Here is a 23,067-nt window from a genome sequence, read left to right on the forward strand (position 1 = left end):
TCTAGATTGATTTAGATAATTCATTGTACATGCTCATTTCTTGTATATTTTCATTTAATTACTTTCGTCATTATCAAACTTCACGTATAGTTAATCTGTAAAAACACTAATAACTTAAATGTAATTTTTTAGCTAATCTTAAAATGAATATCCATTTTTCATACTGTACAGTATAATGTTCCGAGTCACTTTAAATAAACAACTGATTTCAGTTTTTAGTGCATAATGTAATGCATAATGTCAGCTAAAGTTGCATTTGTTAACATTACATTATTAGTGAATAATACATAATTCCAAAATTTACTAACATTAACATAAATCAAAAGTTGTATCTGTTAATATTATTTAGTGGACCTCAGCCAAAATGAACTAACAATAAACATTTGCATTTTTATTAACTAATATTGACAAAGATTAATAAATACTGCAACAAATGTATGAATCATTGTTATTTAATATTAGTTTATTTCCCATTCATTATTAGTGTTATCACAATATTATGAAATTGTCATAATTAGAAAAAGCCAGACTGGGAAAATAGTTAAAAAATGTTGATGACTCAGTTTGCACTGAACATTTCTGTACAATCATATATTTTCTGTAATTATAATGTGCAGATGGCCGCAGGGAACTCAAATCATATAATTACACATAAAGGGAAAAAAAATCAATGTAAATATACAGCATGAACTAGCAATGAAGCTCACAGGCATTTCTTTTTCAAACTGTTTCTTGTAGCTCATGTCACGTTGCATTACATAATAGTCTATAAGTCGTCTTTTATGCTCATTTAACAACAGTTAATGAAAATGTTCAACTGGCATCACATTGCAGTCTGTTCTCAAACACTTCAAGGTGATGTGAACTTACAGGCTTTTGTTTCACAAGTGCATTTCAGATTTCTGAATCGTGCTGATGTTTCATCATGTTTATAGTGACAGTTTAAATCAGCGCCGAGTGTAAACACTTGATTGGAGCACCATTTGCATCATTCTCAAGGGCTTTATTCCACAGTCTAGAGAAGTTGTGAGCGAAATTAATCTTTTCTTTTGAAACAAATCAGAAGTGCAGATGCTGATTTCATGGGTTGCTCGGGGAACAGGGCTGGCAGCAGGTGCTGGAATGCCTGTTCTGTTGCCATGGCAACCGCTAGCTTGGGGCATGAGTTTAACGACTGATAGAAAATGTAAATCTGACTGAGACAGACTAACAGGTAGAAACATACATGCCTGGCTTGTTTTCCTCACATATACCTTTCTGAAGCTCGCCTGTGTGCGTGTGTCGATGTACACGTGCAGAGGTCTTTGAGCCGGTGACAAACATGAAGCAGCTTTCATCTTTCTCTTGCAGGAGTTTTTGTCAGCTAATGACTTCATACATATTAGATATGCGTTTATGAGGCATGCATATGCAAATTCATCGCAACACTGTGAAATATTCGTGTTTTGCCATGTTTGATTGATAGCTTAACTTCCTCTCTTTGTTTTCAGATTAATTTCCTCGAGAGGCATTAATGCTCCTCACGTGTTTTCACTGCATGCGCGCAGGTTGCGACGTCACAAAAGGGGCGAAGCCTCAGCTTATGAATATTGATAAGGTTATAGCTTATAGTTTAACTTGATGTTTTAAGTTGTGATTTATCAGGTATGTTTCAGACTCGTTTCAGTTTGATGATCACATTAACAAAACATTATGAGTCGAAGTCATAGGAAATCCTGTAATCTACCTTTTAAATAGCACATTGAGTTGCAAAGTTTTCAATAAACAATATTTAAACTAAATTAAATAGTATAAATTCATTCCTACATCCTGCGTCTTCAGGCTTTGGAAAAAGGTATCCGGTTTCTAATTCACCCAAATTCACCAACTAAAACGTCTAGGTTACTTGTGTAACCCTCGTTCCCTGAAGGAGGGAACGGAGACGTTACGTCAGTGACTGACGAATTGGGATCTCGCGTACACTTTAGTCAGGTTAGATGTTATATTCAGTTTAACATAGATAAAAATGGCTGTGAGGAACAGACATCATATACAGTCTTTACAATGGCACACACTGTATAAAGGTCCTAGATTATGTGATTTTTTTACAACTCAAAGCTTTTACAACTCAAGAGTTTTTGTCCAGTGAACTTTTTTTTCTTTATTTTTTTCTTCTTCTTTTCATGCTACTATCCATTACAGCCTAATTTTCTTTCCTAGTAATGATGAAAGTTACAAATTTACCTCAATAAATTTCATTTACACAAAGTACTGCAGTTGTATTGTTATGAATTTGACAAATAAAGCTTTTAACTTAAACTTTGATGTTTTCAGAATGGTGCACTGTAGTTTGAGCAGGCAATGATGAAATAGTGTGTGGTGCTATGTTTTAAGAGATGATAAATATATCCTGAAATAAAATAAAATAAAATATAATAAAAAATGAAATTTTTTTTTTTCTAAATTCTGCACGAAGAGTGACTTTGAGAGTCACGAGCTGAGTAAATTGTCCAGAATATTCAATGCCCCTGATACTCTGACACCGTCAGCATCAGAGTGAACTGAACGTGTCAGCCAGAAATGGGAAGCTAAAACGCACCCTGAATGGCTGATCTGTTTTTTATTGCCTAAGTGAATGTGAGCCTGTTTTCCAGTAGATTTGGTGCTTAATCAATTTACCTTGGCCAAATTCCCCGGCATCCTAACCTTTCAGCTGACATTGATACAGATTTACAGTGTTTGCAAACGTGGAGCGGAAAGAGCCGTCACATGGCCTTTTGTAGGCAATGATGCAAGTTCAATTGGAAGCAAAGATGTCAAGATATTAAATATTCTGTCACATGTTCCTGTAATGGAGTCACAGCCACAGGGAATCTTTTGACAAGGACTCGTTTCATCTGATCAGATACATTTTCTTTCCATTTTCCCCTCTTTTTTTCTCTCTCTCTTACCTCTTCCTCATTTACAGACATAATCAAGGAAGAAACACAACAGATAAAAGACACACATACACCCCAACACTTAACTAATCTCAATAATAGTGACAAAACACTGTTTATTAAATATATATATATATATATATATATATATATGTTTGTGTATTATATATGATATATATATATGATATATATGTATTTTATTGCTATACTATTTGAGCACAAATAAACTATCCATTAAGCGACAAGCCATTTATATTTATGAGTATTATTGTACTATATTAATGATATTTATGAGTGCGGTACCTAATGAGGATAATTGGTGCTTCTGAACAAACAGATTAATTGATGCTATCAGTCACGGCAATGGATGAGTTAGTAATGGCTGATTAGAAGGCAAAAGAGATCAAAATTAGGACTGAATTGTTAGGTTTCAATTGTGAGATATTTTCTTTTGAATTATAATTATAATGACTAGATAATTACATTTGAATTACTGATGAACAGATTAATATTGAAGCTGAATTTTAGAGGTTTAATTACTTATAACATGAAAAGTACACTCTAAGAAAAGTCTGTAATGTTCTGTGTTAATATGAATTCATTTTCCGCACTGATTTTCCACAGGTGTTTTACCTGTATTTTGAATTAGGCTTTGCATTGTGTTGTGTTTTATGGTTGAAGGAAATATCTGTAAACTTAAGGGGCGTTTACACGGTACTGTTTTCATCTAGAATCTCATTTACATGACAATGGTGTTTTGAAACGTATGAAAATGGATTTTAAAGTGCAAGTTTCTGAAAATAATACTGTTACCTGTTAACAATACTGTTATTAAACTACAAAAATGCTAATTTGTGAAAACAGTGATGTCATGCGCATGCATAGGCCTATTACATGTTTGTGTAATGTATTTTACAGTGTTATATCACCAACTACTGGCCTGGCATACATATTACAGCATTATAAGTCGCTTTAGTGGATCTGTGTGAACGACCGTTTTGACAACATTGTTGTCTGCACACACACAGGTTTGTTTTTATGGTTTATGGGGACTCTCCATAGGCGTAATGGTTTTTATACTGTACAAACCGTATTTTCTATTGCCCTACACAAACCCTACCCCTAAACCTACCCCTCACAGGAGACTTTCTGCATTTTTAGATTTTCAAAAAAACTCATTCTGAATTATTTATAAGCCTTTTGAATAACGGGGACACTGAAAATGTCCTCATAAATCACCTTCTTGTTGTAATACATATGTCATACCCATGTTATTATACAAATTTGTGTCCTCATAAACCACATAAACATGCACACACACACACACACACAAACATAAAGGAGAAACTTTTCAGTTTTTAGTGCGTTGTCATGTAAACATATCCTTAATGGAAAATGTACTAATACATTTCTGCCAGGACATTGTTTTTTTTGTTTTTTTACTGATGAAGTTTGAAAATCTCCCTCTGACTTTCAGAATGTTCAGCACTCAGAATATAAGTGACTGTGCTGATATTTGCATACTCTATTCAGAATAATTTCCATTTGGATTTCTGACTGGTCTTTTCTATGATCTGTTTCTATCCATTTAGTCATCTGTAGCTGACTTTACATTGCCAAAACAGTGTCACATTAGTGTTGATGACTGTGTGCAGCTGACTGAAAATATGACACATGCTGTATGTCATGGCACGTGCTGGATGCAGCATTTCATTTAAACAAAACCAAAGCCTAAAACCTCAACTTTAACAATCTTTAACTCTATTCTATTTCTTACATTCAAGGATTGTTGTTTCCTAAAGAGTTCATTTGAGAGATCATGACTTTTAGATTCTGATATGATTTACTTGAATATAATATAAATGTTTGTTATTGTCAGGAGTAAGTTTTCACAATTTGAACTCATTTGAAATGCTTTATACTGTATTGGCAAAGCAAAGGGGTGATAAAGAGAAATCGAGGGGAGAGATGGAGGGAAGAGCCTAAGTATTATGCTGGCAGTACAATTAATCACCTGCTCTAATCAAATTACACTAACACAGGCTTATCTCCTCCACCCCATGTTTTTCTTTGCTCTACCGCTCATTCTCTCTCTCCATCTCTGGCAGCAGCCCAGCTCAAGCAGACGGTGTGATGTGCGCGTCTTTTACCGAAACAGTGTTGTAAATGTGTCACGTCAAGACAATTGCTGCAGCACTTTTCTAATGAACGGAGCAGGTGTGCAAATATCAGATCTACAAAACTTTGTGAAAAATTTATACGTTTTCACTAATGAGTCCTGCTTTACAGTACCGTCTCAGGACAGTCCCCTTGGGGTTTAGTGCTGATTTTTGCTCCTCTTCTATTGACTTGAACTTGCATGTTTTAAACAGAGCACACAGAATGAGCATGTTGTTTGGTGGATTTAAGGCTCCTATATGAACGCAAGTAAGATCAATGTGGTTCTGTGCCATTGTTTCCACTCTAAATCACATGCTCGATATGCCGTTTCCTCGTTTGAGTTGTTGTGCACTTCAGGAGGAACAGAATAACCCAAATGTGACTATTTTTAGAAAAGATGTTAAGTTCATGAAACCTCAGCTTTAGCTGTGCTAAGGGGAACAGTAAATGAGAGTGTGAAAGAGAGAAGCAGAAGCCGTTTCTCAATACCAAGTACGCAAAGTTCGGACTTGCATCCTCAGTAGTTCCGGTAGTCCGGTAATTCTGCGAATGGAACAGCAGTGTACTTGATAATGTCTGTCAGCTCGCCTTGGCTACTCCAGTTATCTATACTGCATGTATACAATACGACAAAATATGATCTCAAACATCACTGCCTCTTTTCGTTTTCATTTAAACATATTAATAGCCACAAAAATGTAGTTCAGGTACGTACATACATTACAGTGAAACTAAATATTATATCAAACAGCATTGCCTCTTTTCTGTTTCGTTTAAAATATTAATAGGCGCACAAAAATGTGGTTCATGCAACAAATACACGCATTACAATAAAACGAAATTATATCAAGCACCACTGCCTTGTCGTTTTCTTCAAAATATAATTTTCATTCGTTTTCATTTAAAAAATATAAAACATATTAATATGCGGTTTAGGTAATATGTGCACATATACTCTGATTATCTTCACTTTATAGCCTATAATAAAATGAAATATGACAAGCACAACTCTATAAGAGACTTATGTAATAGGAAATAAAGAAAAAAGCAAACAATTCGGTCAAATGTATGCAACAAAGTCAGCGTTGTATTACGATTAATAAATAAATAATTTATTAAACATAACTTTGTGCTCAGCCAAAACGATATGACCTGGAAGAAATAATAGATTCATGAGACCAAAGATTGCCTGTTAGATTTACCTAAACTAATTTTACCTCATGTTTAACCACTACAGAAACATCAGAGCCAGCGGTAAATGTCAGAAGAACTAGCTGAGGTGAGGCTGCTCTCGGCGGACACATGAGCACTGAACACCCGGTGATCGCGTGGAGCTACGTCTCCATAATCGGCGAAGCAAATTTTCAAATAGGCGCTATCTTTATAAATAAACCGCAGATTTAAGTTTTAAACAACTACATTCTCGCCTGAAATATTCTTAGAACTGCATTTCATGACACAATAACAGTAATATTTTGACAATTATGCAGGTTTTCTCCTACGCCATTAACGCTCGCTGGTTGGTACGAAATGCATTCTGGGATACCTGGCTGCCTCAAGTTCGCACAAGTCACCTCTGGATGCATCCTTGATAAAAGGGGCGGAGCAAGAACACATCCGGGGATTTGAACTGTACTTGGCTAGATGTGAACTTTGAATTGGAACAGTACTTGGGCAACGACCGATGACGTTTCACAAGTCCACAAGAACACAAGTACAGAGAAGAACGCATATTGAGAAACGGCTAGAGGGTGGATGGATGAATTTCAGTGTGTCAGTCACAAAGTTTTAGTGAGCAATTTAGTGTCCAGTAACATATTCAATCACATTTTTCTCTGTCATAGTGAAAGATTACAAAAATGTTTACTTTTAAGGGTTATGTAGAAAAGTGACTTGAGATCTGCAAAAGATAATAAACAGTAAAAAAATCCCTCTTCACTGTAAACCTTAAAGGGGTCATGATCTGCCTTTTTTATTACTTTGTACTGTTCTCTGATGTCCACTTACAATGTTATCAAGATATTTACATAAAAAAACATCAGAATTTAAGTAATAGGCTATTTTCTGTTCTGTTTTTAACCCCCTTCATCAGAATGCTCTGTTTGCATAGGCTCGGCAGATTGTAGATTCTGAAGTAAACGCCCACTGCTATTATTGGCTTACTGTTGTGTATGTTTGACAGCCTACATCCTTCATAGATGGATGCTGCTGTGATTTAGGTTAAAATGCATAACTACTCAGTACATATCAAACGATCTGTAATAACAGACAAAGCAATAGTGACCACGAAATAAAAACAGTTACTCCCACGTGTGTGTTGCGACATTGAATCCAATATAGTCAGCATTGCATCATCTTTTAGTTTCAATCTTTCGGGAAAAACTTTGTTTGTAAACGAGTCCGCGGTAAAATGAAGTGAACAAAGGACCAAGTTCTTATTGACGCAGTCTGGAACTTCATTAAAAATAAAGTTCATCCACTCTTTCCTAATGTTGGGATCAGAAGGAAGGCAATGCAAAGACTGTGTTTTTCCACAACTTGGCACTGCACAGCATCTGGTTGTCTTTGGAGTCATCTATCGTTTGAAATCTCTTGTTATTTACGTGCACAAACTGGTGGGCGGGGCTAAACAGGCAGCAATGTCGAAGCAAGCATTGATCTTCTTCTGCGGAGGTGGAGTTTAGCCACACTATTACATTAAAAAGTGGCACATTCCACAAGCTGTCGTTTTGGCAGATTGGCTTCAATATAAGCTGTTTTTAGACTAACAAGAAAGCTTTGAGTTCTGAAACTTACAGTATGTTTTAATAGTAAAATGACCTCTTATATTTCAAATGACCTCTTATAATTGAAATTTTGATATCTCAGTTCATGACCCCTTAAAATTCTGTCATCATTTACTCACCCCTCATGTTGTTCCAAAAACCATGAAGCACAAAAGGAATTTGTGAAGAATAGCCTGAACATTCTTTTCATAATAAGGAAAATGAATGAAGACTATGGCTATCAAGCTTTAAAATAACAAAACACCATAAAAGTTTCATAAAAAGTCCAAATTGAATTCATTATTCACTTAGATAATATTTCCATATTGATGAGCTTTTATTACAGAAGTAGCCATGTCCAATTTGTGATTGAAACATTCGTTTGAGTCAAATCTTCTCAATGATTTGGTTGACTCAGTTAAAAACAGATTTGAACTGATCTGGTTCTCAGTCAATGGTCTGATTCCAGTGATGTGACATTTTTTGTTATTAAAGCTCTGTTACGGTTTCAGAAGACTTCAGCATTTGAAAACATCAGTATAATTCAATCATGTGATATGAACTATAGATCAGCTCATTCCTGTCAAGAGCTGCCTAGACAATCCATGCAATCTCAAAGAACAAACTAATGACACACTCAAGAAATACTAACACACACTCTCTCTCTCTCTGTCACACTTGCATGATTAAAGAGTGTACATCAGCTGTGTTAATGCAAGGGGAGGGTGTGTAATGAGCTGCCTGGCTCACTTATTTGTTCATTTGTTAATGAACATTCGCCCTCCTCTGTAATGAAAAACAGATGTGAGTGTGTGTGTTTGATTCGACGGGACAGTTCATGTTGAACTGTGAAAGCAGTTAAAGTTTGCTGGGTGAACAAACGCCCACCCTGTGACCTCACACATTGATACATCTGGACGTGTCTGTGTCCTATGTGTGGTGTCAGAGCATCTAGGATGTGTGTCTGTGTGTGTGTGTGCATGTGTTCTGTAGGACAGTCTCTGTCAGCTCCGTTCCATGTTCTTGTCACCCTGGAGCCAAATCTGTCCCCAGATCAGCAAAGACTGTCACACTGCATATCTGTACATCACCGCCATCTCACACACAAGACTCTTACACTAATAATAATAGCTGGGGTACTAGAAAACTGTAGCTGGGTAGATGACAAATACTGAGAAGCTTTGATCTTTTTTTATTAACATCGGCACCTGGAAGTGTGCACGAACTTTAAATGACAGTGCTATTTAAATTATTATTTAAAGAGATAAATGACAGAAATGATTTGTTTGCTCAAATTTAAGCATTTTTAGTTCAAGGAAGTTCACCCAACAATGAAAATTCTGCCATAGTTTACTAACCCTCATGCCAATCAAAACCTGTATGCTCTTATTTTTTTCTGCAGTACACAAAAGAGTATTTTAAAGAATCTTCACACAGATCTTTTTGTTACATAGTGACCTCTCAAGAAAAACAAAACAAAACCAAAAACACTATAAATATAACCAGTCATTGAGTCAGTGAGCAAAACTCTAGAACCAAATCAGTTCGATTTGTGAATGAATAGTTCTTTTGAGTCAGTTGATCCAGTTCATAGGCTGAACAATTCATTCATGTATCAAACTGATTAGCTCTTGAGTTAATAGTTTATTGGAGAGAAGGATTATCAGACTGAAATAATGACTTTCTTTTTCTCACACAAAACTTCAAGAAGTGACCGAGTAGATAGTAGAGCGTGAATCATATGCACCACAGACAGACATGGTCACTACAAACTGTTGTACAGACAAAAATAACAGCATACAGGTTTGGAAAAACATGAGGGTGAGTACATGACGACAGAACTTTTATATGTGAACTATCCCTTTAATATATCTTGGCAAGGGCAATGTTTCTTGTGTTCATGAGACAGATATGAATGTAGAGTAATGGCAGCTCATAATTCTTATCTGAAGGTATTTAGGAGGGGATTCACACACACACACACACACACCTAGAGTCCATACATGCGTAATTAGATTTTCTCCTGTGTGCAAAGCCATTACAGGCCGGCTAAATCAGTTTAAAAGAGACAATCACTCGCCTTTATTGAATCTTCTTCTTTCTGTCCTGTGCTTTCACTCATTTACAATTCACTTTTTTATTATCGTCATATCTGTCTCTCTGTTTTGGAGCTGGTAACTTATGAAATAACATTTTTCATACTGTTTTCTTTTTTAGTATGTTTAATAATGTAATTACTTCTATGATGGCAAAGCTGAATTTTCAGCAGCCTAGTTTTCAGTGTCACATGATTCTTCAGAAATCATTCTAATATGCTGGTTTGGTGCTCAAGAAGCATTTCTTCTTATTATCAATGTTGAAAAAACTTGTGCAGCATAACATTTTTGTGGAAACTGCAATGCATTTTTCCAGGATTTTCGATGAATAGAAAGTTAAAAAAATATCATTAATTTGAAACAAAAAAACATTTGTAACATGTCTTTACTGTCACTTACTAACTCCAATATTTATATCCATCTATAGAAATAAAAAATGTTCTTCTGGGATACTGGGATTCTTTCATTTACTTACTAGTTTATTTTTTTTCTATTTGCATGAATAAATGATACTCTTTAATTAAATAAATGCAATTAAATAAATTTGCAATTAAAACAAATTTAATATATATTTTTACATTTAAGTATTTTAAATATTTAATTTAGTCTTACATTTTTGAACATAATTTTATATACTGTATATAATTAACTTTTTGTGATTTATTTAAATTGTTCTGTTCTTCTGTGTCATTTAATCCAAAGTTTCTTTCTGCCTTTCTTTATCTTTCCTACAGCTCTCCTCTACGCCACCATCTTCGGTAACGTGACAACTATCTTCCAGCAGATGTATGCGAACACAAACCGCTACCATGAGATGCTGAACAGCGTGAGGGACTTCCTCAAGCTGTACCAGGTGCCCAAAGGCCTGAGCGAGAGGGTTATGGATTATATCGCCTCCACGTGGTCCATGTCCCATGGTATTGACACCGAAAAGGTGAACACCCTGTATGTCCAACTCCCATTACCCAGTATGCAACTCTGGACACCCTTGTGTGTGTGTGTGTGTGTGTGGTTATTCACTCTTGCTCTGAAATGTTTGTGTGAGTGTGTCTGGCTAAGTATTTTTAAACATTAGTGTGATTTTTTAGCAAGATGCTTTCTCACGCTGTGTGTTTAGACTCGTCCTGTCGTTTATACGCAAACCGCAGGAGGGGAACAGCATGACTCTGTGGATATGAAGTCCCCGTTGGGCGGACATTGTCAGAATGTTCCAGCTGTCTCCTTCTCTCTCTCTCTTTCACTCTCGTGATTTAACCGTCTCATCACACAAGCTCACACTGTTCTCCCCAGAACCAACTTCCATGTCTCCGTGACAACCACATGCAGAAAGGGAGATGCTCTGGAAAAGTGAGGGGCTGCTGGGAATGGCAGCTCGGGGACATGTCACACGCTAATGCGCTTAGATGCACACATGCACACCGGCACACGAGTCCTGTACCTCTGTCTCTCTGTGTCGGCCTCCCAGTATGCTTCACTGGCATGACAGTAAACAGAAATTTGTATGGTGTTAGACAGGAGTTATAAAAAAGAAAAATGCTAATTTTTAATAATAGAAAATAATAATAATTGGGGCTGTCAATGCTAATTTAGTACAATTAATATAGCTAACTTAGTACAATTAATTAATTAGTATTATTAAAATAAAGAATCTAATCATTGCCTGGCTACTAAAAATAATCCAAAATAAGGGATTTTCCATCAAAGCAATTCATTTAAAACAGCTGAAAGTTGAAGTTGAACTTGAATCTAACCATTTCAATCATGAGAACTCACTTATATTTTAGTACGTTAATGGATATGACAATGTTTACGGATTTGCAACTGCTAATAGATAAACAGACATGCTGCTGCAAGTGTGTAACATTTGCAGCTATTGCTTGATAGGCATACATAAATCCCATAGTAGATCTAGACAGGTGGAGCTGGGGGAGGTGGAGGGATTCAGAGGAATTCTGACAGGACCATCATACTGCGAACACTGAACTAGGCTACTTAAAGGTTGAGCAGTCTCATTGGCTGCAGACTCAGCAGAGGCCAATCAGCTTGTGCCATGTAGTAAAGGATGTGATTGATAGCAGATTGCATGTAAAAGACTTAGCCTGTCTAGAGTTTCATGACTTAACTAGGTTCTAATTTTGACATTCTAACAGATTTGATTGAATTTTATGTATGCAGCCAGGAAATTGTAGTCACACTTTAGTATAGGGGCCAATTCTCACTATTAACTAGTTGCTTATTAGCATGCCTATTAATAACATATTAGCTGTTTATTGGTACATATAAAGGCCAATTCACACCGCAAAGACAAACGCCAACAAACAAGTTGGCTCAAGTTGGCTGTTGGATTTAGAATTTTATGAAAAATAACTGTCATGTTCACACTGCCCCAACAAACACAGACAAACTTTGAGTCAAAGAGAGTCAAGTAACACTGTCTACACCGGAGGCAACAGTTGTCACATCGCGCCGCATCCAGTGTAGACAGCGTCAGTGATTATAATCAATAGAACCTCATTGTATTTTGCCGTGTCGCTTCGCTCGCGTCCGGTGTCGATAGTATAATACCAGGGAAGTCTGACGGGGGAAGAAATGGATGATCCTGTAGCCACAATAAAAATTGTACTGTTATTAATGTCTTTGCGTGTCATTCTTCGCCTGAAAGACAGCGAATAAAACGAAAGAGGCCATGGTTGAAGCTTGCTTTGAGTGAAATATGTGCATCATCATGTCAACGGCTCGTGGCCACATCAGATTATGTTGTTTACGACGAGAGTTTGTTGTCGTTTTTTGGAAAATCATTTCACACTGCTCAGACATTCCACGACCCAACAAACGCCGATTAAGCATGTTCAGTCGGGTGAAAACATACTCCAACCAACGCCAACAAACGGCAACAGAGGTAACACACTGATCCAACAAACTCTGACAGACTAGTCTATTGGCGTTTGTCGGTGTGGTGTAAATTGGCCTTAAAGCACATATTCTGCATGACCATATTCTACATCCCTAATTCTACCCAATACCTAAACTTAATAACTACCTTACTATTAATAATAATAATACAAATTATGAGTTTATTTAGGCAAAAGTCATAGTTAATGGTTTGTTAATAGCAAGAATTAGACCTTAAAATATAGTGTGACTGAAATTGCTAAATTAGATATTGAAGTGAGGCTGTTGTTTAGTGTTTATAATCTAGTCTCTTGCTTGTTGCCATTTGTATGTATGAAATTTACAGTATGTTTCCATAGTACATCAAGCTCTTTTATCTCAAAAGATCAAGGAAAATGTGGTCATGACATGACCCCTTTAAATCAAATGAAGTTGCAGCAGAATTACCACTTATATCTGTTATTTCTCTCTCCCATTACAGGTTTTGCAGATCTGTCCTAAAGACATGCGTGCTGATATATGTGTGCACCTGAACAGGAAGGTTTTCAAGGAACATCCTGCTTTCCGTTTAGCCAGTGACGGCTGTTTGCGGGCTTTGGCCATGGAGTTCCAGACCATCCACTGCGCTCCAGGCGATCTTATCTACCATGCGGGCGAGAGCGTGGACAGCCTCTGTTTTGTGGTGTCAGGGTCACTGGAGGTCATCCAAGACGATGAGGTGGTCGCCATTCTGGGTAAGAGGAAAACAGAGACAGAGAAATAGATCTGGATCTGAATTAATGAGTATTGACTAGGTATGGATCATGATGGCTGAGTTGCTGTCCAACAGCTGACTAGATTAGTGAGGTCAAATAGTTTTTTATTTGCTACATTTTTAACAGTGGTGCAAGCTGTTCGACAGTTTATCCACTAAGAATTTGGACTTCTTGATTTTGAACAGCTCTAATTTTGACACCACAGGGCTTAATTCTGCTTCAGCTGTTACTGTATTCAAAACGAATTTCCTCTACAGACTCACTGACATGAAGACAGCATCCCTCTGTCTTGGGTTTAGTTCCCAATGGGAGGATTATGTGCACCCACAGAGCTTCTATGTGATCATATATCTTGACTGACATATAGGCTGTCACACCCACTCCTCCGCACTGTGCTATCCCTCTCCCTTTTGTTTATTCCCACATCCCGCACCCTGTATCCTCTTTGATCAATGTGTCCAACTCTTTCTCTTCCTCTGTGCGTAAAACATTCAGAGAACAATAATAAAATAAAAAGTGAAGAGGAAAAAGTTGAAATTTTGAGCATAAAACATGTTAAATTATGCAAAATATGGCCTAAGCTGATGATAAAAAGTAACAATAAAATGATATTTGAAAAGTAATTTTACTAAAGTATGATATAAGACGTTTTTAAGATCTTCTCTAAGTATGAGTTCATCCTTTTCTGGCAATAATTGAGTTAGAAGCCTTCCAGCTTGCTTGCTGTAGACATCTTTTATATTATGTTAAAAAAATCTCTGCAGAACATTGAACTATGAAAGTTTATACCACAGCATTAAGTGCCTATTTTTTTTTTTATTATATTTTCTTAGTGAAACAGATAAAAATGTCATAATGCTATAAATGATGTAATATTCTCTTGTGTTGGCTGCATATTGTCTCATTCATTAATTCAAATGAAAACCTTCCCCTAAGAATACCAATTTTAATATTACAGCAAAAAACAATAGCAAATATTATTTATTTATTATATAGAAAAAACTACATAAGAAATAGTTGCAAATACTACAATAATGAAATTAGATGTGTAGTATTTATTAGTTTTTCCTGAGACATAATTATTCCAGTAAATAGTCTTTAATAAAGAATGAATGAATGAATGAATGAAATACACGAATGGGTGAATGAATGAATGAATGAATGTGGATTGAGTGGCTTTATCTTTTTCTTACCCATATAATTATTTAATTTACATTAATGATATATTATACTGTATACTGTGAGCCCTAATGCATATATCTCATATTTTGATACATTTCTGATTTCATTGTCCTGCCTGCTGTTACTGTTTATACGAGTATTATTTCATTATTTTTTTCAGTATCGACCAGACATCCCTAAAAAAAAAAATAAGGCAAACATTGATCTTAGGTCAGACATATGCGACTCATGTATGTATACAGCCCATGATGTACTGTAGCATCTGTCATTTCTAACATCTGTCTGTCTCACAACTCAAAAAAGATTAGGCTGCTTCGCCTCGTGAAGCCACAGAGCTGAGCATCTAATGGCCTATTTTTCTCTGTTGACAAACTAACGATGCTTTGCTAAATTTGGCTCTCTGCCACGGCTGTTAAACTGATTTAGGATCAGTCTGAAAGGCCACAAATGTTCTCTCTTGCTTCTAAAATTAGAACACACACACACACACACACACACACAGGTCAGACTATGAAGACAGAATAAAAAGGTTTATCGATCTGACCACTTGTATCTTGAGTGGGTGGATTGAGCGAAACTTTGGGTCAGAGGTCAGTACGCAGTGCCCTGTAGATCTATAATGACACTGCTGCTCTACTACACATATTATGGACTCTCTCTTTTCATTTACTCTCACTTAAAAGTACAACGAACAGAATACAGTGACAGTGCCCTTGTTTTGGGTGTTTATTACTCCTTAAAAATCAGTTTAAACTACAACTACAAAACTGATACTGAGCTCAGCCCAAGACAATCAATCATTCATTGAAACTGTGAGGTGCTAAAATATCTCTCTCCGTTTGCAGAATCTGTATTCTAAAAAAATTTACTGAGACGCAGAAGAACCATAAATAATTTATCTGAGTGGACATTTTGGCTCTGTAACCCTCTTCATCCTAGATGTGAGCAGATGGAGATGGATGGACAAGACTTTTGTGCATTTGTTGATATCAGTAATGGATTGAGGGAATATGTCTCTTCATCATCATTTTTCATCTGTCAGACACGCTTATGATACAGTATGTAGAGTTATACCCTAAGTGAGTTAACCAGTCATAACCCTATTGTAATTGCTAGAATGGTCACGGATGAGCGATTTCCACGTAAAACTGATTTGTGCAGACCAAACCGTAAGTCGTAGAGACTTGAAACATGGAGGTATGGTAGTACTCACACCGCCTACAATGTGACCGAGGCTCGCCCCAATCGGCCTGTATTTAGCATTTTTTGCAAAACGTACTTTTGTGAACTAGTCCTAGGTTTTTCGCCCGATCAGAACCAAACCAGTGCAGAAAGATTCTCTGGAGAGTGAATATCAATAATTATCAAAAAAGTTGAACTTTCGACTCACCGTGGCAAAGGGACGCCAAAACATTCGAAGGGGGCAGGGCCACTTTTAGTAAAATGCCTATAACTCCTGAACGGAATGAGATAGCTTCGCCAAATGCAGAACACTTATGTCACACTTATGACTTAGGTCACAGGAAAAAATTGCGGAGATTGGCGCTATAAGAGGGAAAAAACTAAATGGCCCCAAAGGTCTGTGAGAAACTTGAAATAAATCGGCCACTGGGGGGCGGTATCGCATTTTTTGAGGGCATAAACTATTGTACATTGAGCGGTTTTCCGCACATACACACGATATTCGTATTGAATGATAGACCTCCTCGTTCCGAACAACTTTGCCTCTAGAACCACTGCTGTCAATCAAACCGTTTTGTAAATGATTGAGAAGATGTGAAAACCTACTTTTGTGAACTAGTCCAAGGTTTTGCGCTCAGTCTGGAAAAAAACACTGCAGTGCAATTCTCAGGACTCTCTAGGCCAATAATGATCAAAAACATGTTGAAATTTACCCTTTGGGAAGCTATAACGGGGTCCTTTAGAAAAGGGGCCTGTCCAAATATACCCAAAAGCCTGTAAAGCCTAAACGAAAACTCAAAACTTAACGAAACCCGCTGAGCACATGCGACAGGTGATTCTAAACAAGCATGCAAGTTTCAGAGAGATCGGACCACAGCTGGCGCTATAACAGTCATAAACGTCTAAAAACATCCTATTTCTATGGTAAATCACCTGGATTTGCCAAAAATGCTTTTTTAATAATTGATTTAGGTGGTTACAGGCTTGCTAAATAATATGTAATGTCTTTTTCCTTTTGCGCTTAAATGCCTAAAGCGCTTGAACCCCGGTAATCGCTGCTGGCAGCTATATTGAAAATGTTTTTGCCAGGATATTACTGTGAATAAATTTTTAACAGTTCTTTCAACTGCTTGAATCTTCTGATCTGACATGTGTTAGTGGTGTTTTACACAAGTTGAATTTCACACCAATAAAATCAGTACACATGATCTGTCTACTGTAATCTGAGACAGAGAGGAAAGACAAAACAGAGAGATCATTTGCAGTATTTTTTGCTGCAAAATGTAGCAAAAAAAATCTAGCATGAGTGTTAGAAAATAAGACATAAATTAATATAACATAATTTATTCTTGAAACAACTGAAAATGGAATTATATTAATTGAAAACAAGTCATAATACACTCTCATGCTCGCTAAGGCTGCATCAAAAATAAAGTAAAAACAGTAATACTGTGAAATAATACTAGAATATAAAATAACTGTTTTCTATTGTGTGACGATGAGATGCATGAGACCTGGTCTGTGATATACAGTTATTACATGATTTACATCTATTATTTCCGCCCTCGGACAATAACACAGTTTGTATTTCAAAAAGTTTAATTGTCTTTAGCATTCGTCATGTTGTTTCAGTAAGATGGCATTAACTGGGGTATGAAGACGCTGTGGGGTATCTTCGGTGATAGGTCCACATATCAATGAACATCACAACACGCTTCATTTACCAGTTCGTTTTCATTAAATAAGGACATAACACATTTGTTTTGTTACTATACCGTTTATTTGTAAGTTTGATGAGTAAAGACGATCGTCTTTATCGTCTACCATGGCTTAGACGCTGCCGTTCACGTCCGGGTTGGATCGGGGATTTCCCAAAGGGAAATCAAGGTGCTTTCAAGGTCGCACATTTAAAGGCACAATATGTAATTTTCGCTGCTAGAGGGCACGTATTCAAAATAAACAAAGAGGCAAAGGCGTAATTTGATGACGCCGTGACTGAGTGTGGAATCATGGGAGTTGTTGTCTTCATCCCCACAGCCGATGCAATCCGATGGGACTCAGGCAGAAATCATGTTCATGGATGAGCTAATGATTTATTAACATAGTAGAATGAAGCAGGGTGAGGCTGAAAGCCGTCGAAGCGAAACGAGGCTGCTGAACGAGCGTGACACACGGCTCGAAAGTAGAGGAGCTTTTATTATGCCACAGTCGAGCACTTCCGTTCCTTCCGGTCGTGAGTATGTGGGGAAAAAAAGCAGCGCTGTTTTATCATACTAGATACATTTGAAAGTTCTCTTATAATGCTACTCTGTGCGGGCGTCACCGGTCTATTAAATCACACAACAGAAATCGAGGGGTTATGACGTCACTGGCAGGCGACACAATGACACTATAGACACGCTCCGTGTCACTAGTTAAAATTGCTTATTTCTCTGGATTTAAACATTCTTAGAAACATTTGGGATAATGTAAGTACACAAGTCAGCAAAATATATAACACTGTTCTAGTGGTTTTTGGATATTTAAAAAAAAAAACTTACTTATTGTGCCTTTAAAGGGCTGGAATGAACCAATTGTTTTTTTGTTTTTTTCCCCCAGGTGTGTTCTTTAGACAAATGTACTGAATAAGAAAACATTCCTAACTGTTATTCTTATTAATTGCATTTTCTATATCTGTTTATTTTCTGTTTCAATAGATGTCCTGTTCTTCTTTAAACATGAGATCAACGTTTTTTTTGTTATTTGTTTTTTTTTCTTTATGCTATCTGGCTACAGAGTTGGTTTAGTCCAGTTCCTATTCTGGCGTGAGTTTAGAGTATTTAAGCCAGTCCTTCTTAGCCTTTTGGAGAAAGAGGGGTCAGTGAGTTAAACTGAATGTTACATTTATGCTGTTTAAGCAAATTTACTTTGTTCTTCATAAGATAGAACAAGTGTACGCTGGGTAAAGTGTTTGTAAAAAATTTTTTTTGCTCACTTATTTGTAGATATCACCCCCAAATCTTGCTACTTGGACTAATAAAAAAAAAACTCTTTGGATTATCCTGGTTTACGCCTATGCCTTCCTATCACCTCCCTTGGCCCTAAAGGCATACCCTACGACATATTGTAATTTATTCCTGTGATGGCAAAGCTGAATTTTCAGCAGCCATTACTTCAGTCTACAGTGTCACATATAATAGACAGTCATGGTCCTCAATAAATGTACCAATCAGGCCTGTTTATGTGAATACGAAAGTGTCTGTGTTTCTCCTCAGGTAAAGGTGATGTGTTTGGGGACGTGTTCTGGAAGGAGGTGACGCTAGCTCAGGCATGTGCTAATGTGAGAGCGCTAACATACTGTGACCTGCATGTGATCAAACGGGACGCGCTTCAGAAAGTCCTAGAGTTCTACACCGCCTTCTTCAACCACTTCTCACGAAACCTCCTGCTTACGTACAACCTGCGCAAAAGGGTGAGTGAATGCCGTCTGCCGTTCTCTTTCAGTACTCTTTCATTTTCCGCTGGCCCATGTCAAACCACATTTCATGTAAGCAGAATTTCACAGCACCCACATTAACAGGTTACTACATTCAAACTTCACAACACAGCATGAGCACAGCTGGAAATAGATTGTAGCATGCTGAACTCGTGGGAAATTATAAATACAGCTCCTAAAGCTATTGATCAACATGCTCACATACATCACCACATATAGTGAAAATCAGAGTAAATCCAGATGATTTAAGCAGTTTAAGCTTTAAGTATTGAAATACTGATATTGGTTTAATAAATTAAAACATACAGCATTGTAATTAATTCAGTAAATAACTGGTTGACACGCCAATATAGTAGGTGGCAGTATTGCAACTTTAAAGGGTAGTTTACCCAAAAATGAAAATGTTGTTATTATTTACTCATACTCATCATTCCAAACCTGTATGACTTTTTTTTTCTGCAAAACACAAAAGAGAGATATTTTGAAGAATATTGTTAATCAATTAGTTTCAGTTCCCATAGACATTCATTGTATTTGTTGTCTATACAGTGGAAGTCAATGGGAACCGAAACTTCTTGGTTACCAACATTATTCAAAATATCATCTTTTATGTTCTTCCAAAGAAAGAAAGTCAAGTTTGGAATGACATAAGGGGTGAGTAAATGGTGACACAATTTTTGCGTAGACTATTAACATCTTTAATGCTGATTGCCACTGGTCTTAAATACCGGGAAAAAAAGAAGATAGTGTCATGAGCATCTACTACTTCCGCATAAAATCATGATGACAGATGAGACCGGGAGTCCCTACACTTATTTAGAATGTGATTTAATTGGCTAAAAAAGAGAAAACATGAAAGAAAATGAAAGAAAAATCCGATATATCTGATATTGTGAACATAGTAAACCAGAAATCACTTTATATATGCAGTAGAAAAACCCCTCACATGTCTTCTTTTGCAGTTACGCAATGCTTTGCTTGAAAAGGGCCTAATACAATCTGTTAAGAAGAGAGGTTTAAGTGTGTGTACGTTTCAGTGGAAGTGCCAGTACAAACAATTGAGGAAATACTGTGATAATTAACATTTATGTGTGTGAGAGCTGTTAATATATAAAGTATTGCTGAATTGAAGAACTGTGTACCATTCATCTGACTGAAAGTAAAGAGAAAGAGATAAATAGAGCTGCTTTGCCATTCAATCAGAGAGACAGACAGAAAAAGAGAGAAATGGTCTGATCAGAAACACAAATATCACTAACTGGCTTGTTTAATTGGCTAGAAATGACTGAAAGTTGGATTAAGGGATTAAAAGACATGCATGCTCTTTCTAAATCCTTGTTTTTTCAATTCTACGGGCTTTAATTGGAGAGGATAGTATAGAAGTGACAGGAAATGATAAAGACGAAGGAAATTACCCAAGCTGGGTTGCCCACGTATAAACCAGAGAGTGCACACACCACCTGCTAGGCCACATCCCTGACTGTCCCTCATTGTTTTGACTTTCTGAAGAAAAATATAAAATTTCGTTCTCATTTTATCACATCAAATCACATTCAGATGGACTGTAACACTCCATAAACCAGATATTGAAGTGTAGCAATTATCCTACCCATAAATTCCTTCCCAGTTCATAATAAAGACAGCTGTCAGTGTGATAAAATGGCTCTCAGTGTATCTAAATTTTGGATCTCGGCCCTGTGTGAGTTCTGTTTCTCAGTGGAACTGGGTCTGAGGAGGAGGCTAATAATAGCTCAGCGAGCGTCTGCTGCTTTATTGGAACGGCTTACACTGTATAGTTATAGTTATCCATATGGGTTAAATATAACTATCATATACCTCAGCAAACACTTTCATATTGCAGCCAGGCCTAAATCCTTTTACATAATCCATCTGCTGCATAAATATATACTGTTAAACATGTTAATGGCACAGGTGAGAGCTTCACTCAATAGTCTCTCTTTTGAGCTCTTCACGCCTACACTTGTTTGTAATGGACTTGCTTTGTCATGTTTGTGTCACTTGTTAGCTGGATCCTTACCTGAACACTATGGTTTTGTTAGCTATAATAGTCTGTTCTCTTAAACAATACATTTAAATATGAAAACACAAAATATATGAATGCCTCTCTGAAACCGTTGCCAAGTGGGAGCCTTTAATTAGCTCATATCTCCATGAATTAGTCATGATGTTTACCATTTGATTGTGACCCAGATAGAAAAAAAACTGGTTATACATGGAAAAAAATATGTCACAGGAAGACTACATATGTTATATTTCTGGACAAATTGCTTATTCAACAACAGACTTTATACAGTGGTCAAATAGGCCATTTTGGCCTAGATAAAACAGCAGCAGCAGCATACACAGAGTACATATTGCAGTCTATTTGTGACTATTGGACTGTTTTCCTACTTTTAATGTATGCCTGAGTCCTCATTTCTAACCACACAACTCCCAAATGCAATGTTGAGAGTGTTCAGAAGAGTCACTTCTTCCAAAGCCCCACAGAAGTATTACTGTGGTAATCAACATTTAAGAACACAAATCAAGTACTTGAATTAAAGTTCAAATATTCTAAGGAAATATTCCAGAAAAACCAAGTACTCCTTTTGAATTTTACTATAGTAAAATACTTGTAACACTTTAGTATAAAGGTCAGTTCTCACTATTGTAGCGAATCAGCTCAAGGGGAAATATGAATAATTAATCATAACTAGTTATAATTAATTATAAATATTTAGATCAGCTGTAAGTATTTACTTGACCTCTCAGGGTCAACTGTCTGTCAATTCTAAGAACGTTAATTTCCTGGTTAAGGGAAATAACTTCCTTACAGTACAATTCTACACAGAGCCTGTAGCATAAATCTGCATGATTAAGGGACTCTAGTTATGAACAACGTCAAGTGTGATACAAGTAAGACTTTATTAACTACATAAACACTTAAATTAGTCTAACATACACACACACACACACACGCATACAGTTGGTCTAGGAAAAGGAGTTAAAGTGTAGGCAGTAAAAAGAAGAGAAATAAAAATATGAAGCTATTGGTACCATTTGATATTCAGCAGATCTACAGCCTGAAGGAAACATCAGATTCTTAGTTCAAACATACCTTTGTAAAAATGTGCAAATGATAAATGGTTGCAGAAGCGTTCTAGCTTACAACTTCTCAGAATCTAACAGAACCACCGACTAGAGGCGGGTCACTGATGTGAGGCCTTTAAGGTCTGAGAAGATTCACGCCTCTCAAGATGGGCTTGTCCAATGAGAACGGCTGAAATCCCAAGTGGGAGTTTGGAAATACTAGGGAGTTTTATGACCCTTTGTGTGAAAGCATGGTAATTTGCATATGGAACTTGAATTGAAATTACTAATGATTCTAAGAACACTAATATATTGCCTATGCACCAACATATAATATACACTCTCGTTTAGATAATCAGAAGACGAATTCATAGATACTAAACATGGTAGGATTACATATAGGTAAGATGACATGAACGAGTGGTCCTATCATAAGCCTGCATAAAACAGTATACAATATAAGAGACAATATACAAGGACAGTAACAACATACACAATGACCTGAAGGATATGTGTGTTCATTCAAAGAAAGGTTTTCCTATGAATTAATTA

General features: G+C 36.6%; 1 protein-coding gene across 1 annotated transcript in view; it reads left to right on the top strand.

The window, feature by feature from the left end:
* Nucleotides 1-19,401, top strand: part of LOC107583667 (potassium voltage-gated channel subfamily H member 1) — a gene marked incomplete at its 3' end in the record, with an annotated part of 37,139 nt that extends 17,738 nt beyond the window's left edge. Inside the window, exons 10-12 of the mRNA XM_016269950.1 lie at nt 10,674-10,873; nt 13,313-13,565; nt 19,205-19,401. Coding sequence (XP_016125436.1) covers nt 10,674-10,873; nt 13,313-13,565; nt 19,205-19,401 — 650 coding nt within the window. The remainder of the gene's footprint in view (nt 1-10,673; nt 10,874-13,312; nt 13,566-19,204) is intronic.
* Nucleotides 19,402-23,067: the final 3,666 nt, after the last annotated feature.

The sequence above is a fragment of the Sinocyclocheilus grahami genome, unplaced genomic scaffold (assembly GCF_001515645.1).
Source record: "Sinocyclocheilus grahami isolate Dianchi unplaced genomic scaffold, SAMN03320097.WGS_v1.1 scaffold54.1, whole genome shotgun sequence".
NCBI classification, from domain to species: Eukaryota; Metazoa; Chordata; class Actinopteri; order Cypriniformes; family Cyprinidae; genus Sinocyclocheilus; species Sinocyclocheilus grahami.